Consider the following 10,707-nt stretch of genomic DNA (forward strand, 5'->3'; position numbering starts at 1 on the left):
CCTCCGCCTTCAAACCCCAGGAAAGGGACAAGGTCCAACCACCGGAGGCTTGGCGGGTGGGATGGGGGAAGGGGGGTGGGGATTTCCCCAACTCCCCGCAGAAAGGAATGGGGGGGTGTTCCCGCCCCTTTGCTCCCACTCCCAGGGGCAGGGCTCCTGGGGCGCCCCCCTTCATTTCCTCTCTCCGCACAGGTCCATAAAGGAGCGGGGCTCCCACGTGGCCCACTGCACCGGGTCTTCCCCGGCTCTCCGCTCCGCCTGGCCACCCCCATCTCGGCCGCCTATCCCCGGGGCCCCCGGGGCCTCAGCTCAGTCGCCAGTCCCGGTCCCAGTCGACCCAGCCCTCCGCCCACTCCCTTCGGTCACTCGGCGCCGGTTCCCGCCTCCGTTGACCCAGCCCGGTCGCTCCCCACCTCGGCTGCCTCCTGCCCCCCCCCCACCTCAGCCGCCTGCCCCGACCTCCGGTGACCCTGCTGGGACACCACCCTCGCCCCCCCGCCCCCCCCGGGCCCCAGTAGACCGCGCTCCGCCACCACCCTCCCCTCCGCCGAACCCCCAACCCCCGACCCCCGGACCCTGCTGGGCCGTCCCTCTCCCTTCGGCCACCCCCATCCCACCCCGGCTCCCGTAGACCCCGCTCGGCCGCCACCTTTCCCTCGACCGTCCCCTCCCCCCGACTTGGTCCAGCCCCCTAGACCCTGCGGAACCGCCCCGCGCTCGGCCCTCCCTTTTTGGGGTCGTGGCGGCAGGGGGAGGGGCCGCCCGCCGGCCCCAGCGTGCGTGGCAGGCGCTCCCGGCTCTGCTCTGCCGGCCTCCCTTCCCGGGAGGCGGGGTCGGCGCCGCGGCGGCGGCGGCGGCGGCGGCAGGCCCCCTCCTCCTTCCTCGCTCGCCCGGCCTCCTTCCTCGCCCGCCCGTTCGCTCTCTCTCTCTCCCTGCCGCTCCGACGCCAGCAGCGCCCGCGTGCCGCTCGCCCAGCCCCGGGGGAACCCGAGGAAGTTTCCTGGGCCGCGCGCCCCGCTCGCTCGCCTCGCAGCCCGCGGCTTCACTCGCCGCCGCGCCCGCCATGCCCTCGGCCAAACAAAGGGGCTCCAAGGGCGGCCACGGCGCCGCGAGTCCCTCGGAGAAGGGCGCCCACCCGTCGGGCGGCGCGGATGACGTGGCGAAGAAGCCGCCGCCGGCGGCGCAGCAACACCCGCCGCCGCCGCCCGCGCCGCACCCGCAGCAGCAGCAGCAGCCGCAGCAGCATCCGCAGAACCAAGCGCACGGCAAGGGCGGCCACCGCGGAGGCAAGTCCTCCGCCGCTGCCGCCGCCGCCGCCGCCGCCGCCTCGTCCTCCGCGTCCTGCTCGCGCAGGCTCGGCCGGGTGCTCAACTTTCTCTTCTACCTCGCCCTGGTGGCGGCGGCCGCCTTCTCGGGCTGGTGTGTCCACAACGTCCTGGAGGAGGTCCAGCAGGTCCAGCGAAGCCACCAGGACTTCTCCCGGCAGAGGGAGGAGCTGGGTCAGGGCTTGCAGGGCGTCGAGCAGAAGGTGGGTACCCCGGCCCCCCAAACGCCGTGCGCCCGGCGTCTTGCCCACGCACCCACGGCCGGGCCCCCTCGTGCCCTCCCGGCCGGGCCCCTTTCTGGCCTAGGCCCGTCAGCGGCCCGGGGTGCCCCCGCCCCGGCCCCTTAGTTCCAAAGCAGTCCCCAGACCCTCTTTGTTAATGGCCGCGGAGGAATCGGCCCCGAGGGATGGACCGCTTCGAGGATGGTCTGGCCGGCCCGGGAGGGTGGCCCAAGTGCCTGTCACAGGACATTAGCGGTGACCTGTAAGGAAGCCGGCAGGCTCTGGGAAGCCCATTCTTTTTGGATTAGGAATCGCTGAATGGGCAGAGTTGTCTGAAGAGGAGGTTGGAAGGGAAGCCAGCGCATCCCTGGAAGCCTCGGGCAAGGCCGCACCTCTGCTCTCCCAGTGGGAGACATCTGAGCCAGATTTCAATAGACCTGGAGCCTGGGGAAAGAAAAGCTAGTAGTCTTACTCATTTGTGTAGTTCTAATGAAATAGCTCATCTCTTTAGGCTCCTTGCCCTTTATTGGACCAGTGTACCTATGTGGGCCTTGGAAGTAGCATATTTCAGCTTTAGAGGAAAGGAAAAGCCAAAAATACTAGGTCATACTGGTGAATAATACCACATTTATATGGTGTTTAGAAGGCTTACTCACTTATTATCTAATTCTCATGGGAGCCCTGGGAGGGAGGACTGGCAGTTTTGACTCCATTTTCCAGATCAGAAAATTGAGGTTCAGAGATAAGTGAATTGATAAAGACCCCAGCTCTTGAATGGCAGACTGCATGACAGTGTCTAGGCCACTGCGGAGTGCAGGGTCCACAGGGGCCTATTTCAGGTATGGATGGACCTCCCTTTCCACACGAAGTTGCTTAGGTTCCACCCTTTCTGTTTTTTTCCTACACCAAGTGCAGCTCCCTCAGCCTCATTCCTGCGTCCTCCCCTAATGTCATTGCTCAATGAAAGTTGGTTGCATGATCGAAACAAAAAATCCCGCCACCACTTCTGAGCCCGGAACTGCTGCCTTCTTTTCCCAGCATGCTGCCTGCCCTGCCAAGTTTCTATCGACTTGTGTGGAATATGCAGGACTAGGAATTTCCTCTTAAGACTGGCAGAGCGAATGGAGTGAGTCATCTCCATGCTGCAGGCCAAGGGAGGTGACTTTTTCCGAAGGGAATTAAGTAGGCAGTGCTGCTTTGCCTATCCTGAATGTCAAATCATTCTTAAAAAGTAGACATACTGCTGGAGTATAATCACTAGCCTCTCAGTTTCCTCTCTTCGATCCACCCACTTAACCAATCAGTCATAATATTTGGTGAAGTCTATGGTCATATGGCTCCTCGTAGGCCCTGTGGAGGGTGCGAAGGTGCAGAAGACAAATCCTATTTGTGAAGCAGCGCACAGGTGGGTTTCAGTTGAGGGTAACTGCTGTGCGAGTTCAGAAGAGAGGGTGGAGTTTGCCCAGGCCCGTATCCTGGTGGCCAGGGTAGTGCCAGTCTAGATCTAGATGGTAATGGATTACTGTTGAGAGAAGGAGTGAAGAACAGACAGGTTTGTTTGGGGGACAGCACGTGGCTACCCTGCCTGTAGCAGAGGAACATGGAGGAAGCTGTGAGGGGGAGGGGGAGGTCGAGGCCAAGATGGTGGAGGTCTTGAACTGAGGTGGAAAAAATTGAACTTTATTCTCTCTGCTTCCTCCCTGCCCCTCCCTTATTCACCTTTCAGGTTCCCACCCCTCCTCCATCACAGCTTTGTACAGATTCCTTTCCTTTCGGGGACTCAGGTTTCCCATGTCCACATTAAGGGGAGGGCTCTGTCCAGATTTTTAAGAGTCCACCTGGCTGTAAACCATTGAAATCATGACCTTTCTTTTAATTTAGTGGCGTAATCAAGCTAATAATTAATGCCTCATATTTACTGTGCACTCATCTCTTTTGACTGTCACAAGCCCAACAGGTACGGACTGTTATGATCCCCCTTTCACAGATGAGAAAAGTGAGCTACAAGGAGGCTAAGGAACTCTGCGTGGTTACACACCTAGCAAGTGGCAGGGCTAGGACTCAAACCGCAGTGAACTCCTAGAACACCCTTAACTAGTCGCTTGTTCATTGTGCTGTTTTTCCCATGCCTTGCCTGCTCCTGCTACCTAGTAGGTGTTCAATTAATGCTTACTTCATTGACTTGGAACTCAGAACATGCCCAGAACGGGGGCATTTGGCACACAGGATCTTCCACAGTGTGTGGCCACTTCCCTCTGCACCTCCGGGGTGGCCAGGAAATGTTATTCTGCATTGAGGAGTGCGTAGTGATGGATGGGCCGTCTGACAACCTAAGTTTGAGCCTCTCACAGCCCTCTCTGTGAGGTTTGTTGGGGGCTGGGGTTTGCTTCTTCGCAGGGACATATTCTTACTGTATTATTTTGTTCATAATTAGTCTTCACTGTGGGTCAGGCATTCCCAGCCACCCTCTGAGGCGTTAGCACCATTTCGTAGATGGGCCAGTTGAGCCTGGAGTGGTTGTGTTACTCATTCAGGGACGTGCAGACCCTCTGCGGTGGAGTCAGAGCAGTGTGACTCTGAAACATGCTACTCCACTGTCCTTTTGGGTGCCCACCTGGTCTCTCTTGTTCTCAGATGCTCTCGGTATTGGGACACGGCCCAGGTCTGCTGAATGGGCCAAGAGCCTGGTCTGTTCTTATCCTGAAGATTAAGCAGGCACACGTGGGTGCAGGGCTTCAGAAAATGTTGGTAGTTCAGCTCTAGGCCCTCTGAAGGGCCTAGGTTGCTCTGGCAGATCCAGGGTGGCGTAGAGTATAGTAGTAGGCTTAGGCCTGGTGGGGACAGTTTAATGAGACTAAAAGCTATTTGTGGACGAGTGAGTTCTCTGGTCGTATTTCTTTGTTTTCTCATCTTGACTCTGGGCTAGGAGTCAAGGCTTGAGGCTGAGGCAGCATCTCCTCCAGGCACTCAGTGCACTTTGGACATGCTTCTGCCTGAGCGTATCACTGGAGGCTGAGCGCAGGTTCTAAAGTCAGACATTCTTGGATTTTGATGCTCAGCTCTACCACTTCCCAGGCTTCTGCTTTGTAAAATGGGGATTAATAGGAGCTACCAACTCATGAGATTATTATCAGGGTGGATTGGGATGATGTCTCTGAAGTGCTCTGCATAATCATTGGTGTACATCAAGTGTCCTGTTGAATGTGAGCCACCACTGTTCTCTTCTCCTACCCCCTGCTGTGAGCTCCTTGATGACAGGGAACCTGTCTTAGCGTTACTTTGCTCTGGCATCTTGTCCACTACTTAGTGGGTATCCCCCATATGTTGGGGAAACATGTATCCACTGCATATGGATAATTATTTTTTTTTAATATTTATTTGGTTGCACTGGGTGTTAGTTGTGGCTCGTGGGCGCCTTAGTTGCGGCTTGCCAGCTCCTTAGTTGTGGCTCGCTGGCTCCATAGTTGTGGCCTGCATGTGGGATCTAGTTCCCTGGCCAGGGATCGAACCTGGGCCCCCTGCATTGGGAGCGTGGAGTCTTATACACTGTGCCACCAGGGAAGTCCCCTGCATATTGATTATAATGAGGTCTTTGCATGTGAAGGTGAACAGCTCACACCATCATAGGGAGACACTTTTTGTGCTCTTTTCAGTGTCACGGGTTGATTTGTTCGGTTTCATCCATAATTTCTGATCTAGTCCCCTTCCTAGCCATTTGTAAAGAGCCAGCCCAGGTTAGGAGTGACAGTCAGGGGACGGGGGAAATGGACCAGCTCCGTCTTAGTCAGGCCTTTCTCTGTAAATGCGTTCATTCTTTGATTCATTCAGAAAACAGTGATGAACGCCTGCCATGTTGCAGGTAGTGTGCCTACCTGTTCAAACCTTTGTTCTGAATGCTGTGCTCAGAACAGGCAGGTTCTGTGATTGAATAACCTAATTTCAGAGTTGAGCTCTAGGTTATATTTGGTTAAGCAGGGAAATCGTCTAGTATTCTGGAGTCCTTGAGAATCTTATTCTAATCTGTCTTAAAATCACAGACCGGTGGAAGCCAGAAGGACTTTAGAAACCTATTTGTTAATAGATGAGGAGCTCGGGACTTGGAATATGAGTGTGACTTAGTTGTGTGCACAGAGCTGGTGCTGGAACTAGAGCCCGGGGTCCTGTTCACATACCTATAGCATTTGCCCTTTGGCATTGGGCCAAGGGTGGGCTAGGAATCTCCAGACTTCTGAGCTACTCTAGAAGAAAGATTAAATGATAACGAAGGTGACAGTTACTGTTTATTGATCATTATGTGTTAGGCACAATTTAAGCACTTTACATATTAATACGTAAAGTGGATTAAGCTCACTTAATCCTCACAAGACAAGCCTATGACTTAGGTACAGTACTATCTTTGTTTCCATCCTGTGGGTTAGGAAACCAAGGCACAGATATGCTAAATAACTTGCCCAAGATCACACAGATAGGAAGTGTCCAAGCTAGGATTTGAACATGGGCAGTCTGGTTCCAGAACCCATGCTATTTTATTTTTTTAGCTGTCCATCATGGAAATGTTCAAGCATAAACAAAAGAAGAGATCAATATAGGGAACACTATTTTCAATAATTATCAATTTTTTGCTATTTTAATTTCATCCCCTCACCAGCCCTTCCTCCTTCCATTTTTTTGTGCTCTTTTTGGGCTGGAGGTGGAACAGTATGGGTCTGAAGCACTCTATTCCACCACCGTGTTGGATGCACACCTGGTTGTCTTGTTCTCAGATGCTCTGATGCTCTCAGTATTGGGAAATGGCCCAGGTCTGCTGAACGGCGTGAGCATGGGCAGAGAAGCTGGCCTGTCCTTCCCTGGAAGAGTCAGTGGGCACAAGTGGGTGCAGGGCTTCAGAAAATATCGTCAGTTCAATTCTAGACCCTCTGAAGGGCCCTTGTTGCCCTGGCAGACCCCGTGGATAGTGATCTAATTTTAATTTTGACTGACACATTAGTTGACCCAAAGTATTCTGGGATTTATTTCTAACAAATAAAGAGTTCCTTTCTGTTCTTTCCTTTCCCTCTCCTTTGCTTGTTTCTTTTGGCAAAACACAGTATATTACACCTAACAAAGTTAACAGTAGTTCTTGATTATCACCTGATACCCAGTCCAAAATCAGATTCCCTGACTTTCTCAAAAATATGTCTCTTTTACAGTTGGTGTGTTTGAAGCAGGATCCATATAAGTCCACACATTGCATTTAATTGAGAAATCTCTTAAGTTTCTTTTAATCTGTAATAGTTTCTTATATTTCCTCCTTTAAATATGCCATTTATTTGTTGAAGATCCTGATTATTTGTCCTGCAGAATTTTCTACATTGTGGATTTGACTGTATCCTCATGGCATGTTTCACTCTTGTATGTTTTCTGTGAATTGGTGCTTAGAGCTAGAAACTTGACAGATTTGGATTCTCTTTTCTTCTCTCTCTTTTTTTTGGCAAGAAAGCATTTTAGGTGGTACCATGTGCCACATCAGGATGAAGCCCAGACCATTAATCGTCATACTCAGCCTCTCAGTGCATTAAACCTGCTCCCGGGGGTGGTTTCCAGGTCAGACCCTGTTTAGGGTAGAATTTATTTAGAATGAAGGTGTAGTGGCAAATAGGATCCTAGTGTGTTCACAAAGCCAGAAAATGCTAAGGGTCACCGTCCACTGGTCACATTTTCAGGTGAGGACAGTGATTTGTTCGGGGCCACACAGCTATAGGCGGTGAGCAGAGACCTGAACCTTGTCTCTTGCCTCCCTGCCCAGTGTCTCCCATGTGCCTCAGCTTTGTTTCTAGAAAAACTTGAGACTCTTTCAGTTGCAAGAGCTAAAAATTCAGCTTAAACTGGCATAAACAGAGATGGAGGAAGGGAAAGAATTTATTGGCTCAAACAAAAAAGTTCCAGAGTAGGTTCCTTCAGTATAGCTGTATCCAGAGATTTAAATTGTGTCTTCAGAACTTGACCTTGCAATCTCTTAGTTCTGCTTCCCTCTGTGCTGGCTGGATTTGTAGGCAGGTGTTGGTCATGTGCTGGTCTGAGCTGTTCCAGGCCTCCCTCATCCTATAGGTAGCAATCCCAGTAGAAAGCGGTTTCCCTTCCCAATAGTTTTAAGAGAAGTCTTGGAATCGATTTGTTGGTCTGGTTTAGGCCACATGCCCATCCACGGGCTAATCACTGTGGTTCCAGGAGCGGGTGGGAAGTGGGTGGACAGAAAGCATTGATTGGTCAGGCCTGGAGCATTTGGAGCTGGCCTTGGGGTTGGTCCCCCAAACCACATGGGCTATGTGCAAGGATGGTTCCCTAAAGGAAAAATTATGGTACTATTCTGGAAGAGGAGGGACCTGTAAGCTGGGCAAATGAAAAGAAATACAGCTGAATTGCATAAAACCCATCAGCTCTTCTCCGTGGTTAACATCTGGATTTTGGTTACAGGTGCAGTCTCTGCAAGCCACGTTCGGGACTTTTGAGTCTTTCGTGAGAAGCTCCCAACATAAACAAGATCTCACAGAGAAAGCCGTGAAGCAAGGGGAGAGCGAGATCAACCGCATCAGTGAAGTTCTGCAAAAACTCCAGAATGAGATCCTCAAAGACCTCTCAGATGGGATCCACGTGGTCAAGGACGCCCGGGAGCGGGACTTCACATCCCTGGAGAACACGGTGGAGGAAAGGCTGACCGAGCTCACCAAGTCCATCAACGACAACATCGCCATCTTCACCGAGGTCCAGAAGAGGAGCCAGAAGGAAATAAACGACGTGAAGGCCAAGGTCACCTCTCTGGAAGACTCGGAGGGATACAAGCAGGATTTGAAAGCCTTGAGGGAAGCAGTGAAGGAAATACAAACCTCGGTTAAGTCCAAAGAGAAGGACATTGAGGCCCTGAGAAGCACAGTCCAGACCATGGAGTCTGATGTCTACACGGAGGTCAAAGAGCTGGTGAGCCTCAAACAGGAGCAGCAGAGGTTCAAGGAGGCGGCCGATTCGGAGCACCACACCCTGCAGGCGCTCATGGAGAAGGTCCTCCGGGCGGAGGAGTCGGCCGCCCGCTTGCCCGAGGAGATCCGGAGACTCGAGGAGGAGCTCGGCCAGCTGAAGGCCGCACCCCTCAGGCCGGAAGAAGACGGGGTCTTCAGACCCTCCGAGGCCTTCGAAACGCTTCAGAAGGAGAGCCAGGGCTTGGACTCGCGGCTGCAGAGCGTGGAAGATGGGGTGCAGGCGGCGCGGGCGGCCTGGGAGCACCACCGCGAGACGGTGGAGGCGCTGCGCTCGCAGAGCGAGGAGCAGGCGCGGCACCTGGCGGACCTGCAGGAGCGCGTGGCCAGCCTGGGCACCGCCCACGACGCAGACGTTGACGCCGACGCCGGTGGCCTGGCGGGCAGGGTGCGCGGCCTCGGTGAGGCCCAGCTCTCCCTGGTCGGAGACGTGGACGAACTGAAGCGTCGCATGGCCGAGCTTCCCGGCGCCGTGGAGGCGCTGCAGAAGGTGCAGGAGCAGGTCCGCACACTGCTCACCCGCGACGCTGCCGCCGCGCCCCCCCAGGACCTGCTGGACAGACTCTCCTCTCTGGACAACCTCAGAGCTTCCGTGGGCCAGGTGGAGTCGGACTTGAAAATGCTCAGGACTGCCGTGGACAGTTTGGTCGCGTACTCAGTGAAGATTGAGACCAACGAGAACAACTTGGAGTCAGCCAAAAGTTTGCTAGAGGACCTGAGGAATGACCTGGATAGGTTGTTTGTGAAAGTGGAAAAGATTCACGAGAAAGTCTAAATGGATTGCGTGGGCAGGGCGCGGATGGCGAGTCCAGTTTCTCACGACCAAAAAATGTGTTGTTCGCTCCCGCGCCCCTCCCCCCAGGGCCTGGTCCCTCCCGAAGAGCCGGCCACACCACCAGGATCACTGGGGCTTTCTGTGTTTCTGTGCCCGTTTAATTTATTTACGATGGTTACCACGCGCTATTGGTTGCGCAGGCCTTCTGCTTCTGCTTTGGTTGGGTTTCCCGAAGGCCCAGCCCCTGTGCATCAGAGGTGCCTTCTAGAAGGGATGTTTCTCCCTAGTGTCCGGGAAGAACCGTAGCGGCTGCAACCGAGGATAAACGGAAGCAGATTAACCTCAAAAACCCTGCCTGGCTGGAGGATTTCAAGTAACAAAAAAAGGGGGAGGAGGTATTTTTTTTTCTAATTGTCTTTAAGGAAAATTCATTTCACTTTTTTTTTTTTTTTTAGTACTTTTGGCCAAGGTTTTCATGAGATGTCACTCACTTCTTGTCTTCCACTTTAAACTGGTTACAGTTCATAAATGGCAGCTCTGAATTGGGAGGGGGACAAGCCCCTCCATCTTTAGTTGAAAAGAATCAGCTGCTTGGTGGTCTGTGGGGTACGTGTCTTTTCCATTCCTGAACCATTTCTCCATCTCAATGATAACTATGCAAAAGAATCCAGAAGGTTCAGAATGTGAAGGCACAACCCGCCCAGAGTCCCCTGTGGCCGACCTATGTCGCCTCTTGGTAGGGTCCCCAAATAATGTGTTTAGAGTAAGGGTTTAGAATTCCTGAAAAGGGAATCCTTGGATTCGTTAAAGAAATGTATTATGAGAGCTGCTCATAAAGGCATGGGCTGCCTCCCTGGGGAATGGAGGCCACATCTTCATTTTACCGCGATGTCCCTGAAGAGGTTTGCTGTCAGCAGACCCCATCCATCAGTGAGGAACACGTGCATTTTCTGTAGCTGTTTGCTGTTTCCCTTCTTTGAGCTGTACTGTCCTTTAATGGCTGTCTTGCCCTTTAAAAAAGAAAAAAGAAAAAAAAAAGGAAAAGAAAAAGGAAAAAAAAGGTTTGTTTAGTTTACTGTGAAATGAACTGTATGGCTTATTTACAGTATTTTTAATTCTTAATAAACACTTGAGCTTTGTTATGACTTTTCCAGAGTGGTTGCTTTCTGAGAATTTAGTAACTTTGAACGATGTATGTTATTAACATGCAGTATTCAGGATTAGAAAGATGGGTAAGTGTTCAATTTTAAGACTATTTTTTTCCAATTCTAAAACCAAGACGGACTCCCTCTTAGGCCTGGGGGCATAGTTTTGATTGATTATTAGCAGGTTTATTTATAGGTCATTGCTTGACCCCAACTCTTAGCTATAGCAGA

At 52.6% G+C, this 10,707-nt stretch overlaps 1 protein-coding gene across 1 annotated transcript; it reads left to right on the forward strand.

The window, feature by feature from the left end:
- The first annotated feature begins 938 nt into the window (after positions 1-938).
- CKAP4 (cytoskeleton associated protein 4) lies at positions 939-10,470 on the forward strand. The gene is made up of 2 exons (XM_030856181.2): positions 939-1,528; positions 8,000-10,470. Exons 1-2 carry the CDS (start codon positions 1,064-1,066, stop codon positions 9,329-9,331), a joined length of 1,797 nt encoding a protein of 598 aa, XP_030712041.1. The 5' UTR covers positions 939-1,063; the 3' UTR covers positions 9,332-10,470.
- The last annotated feature ends 237 nt before the right edge of the window (positions 10,471-10,707 follow it).

Source organism: Globicephala melas, chromosome 10 (genome assembly GCF_963455315.2).
Source record: "Globicephala melas chromosome 10, mGloMel1.2, whole genome shotgun sequence".
NCBI lineage: Eukaryota > Metazoa > Chordata > Mammalia > Artiodactyla > Delphinidae > Globicephala > Globicephala melas.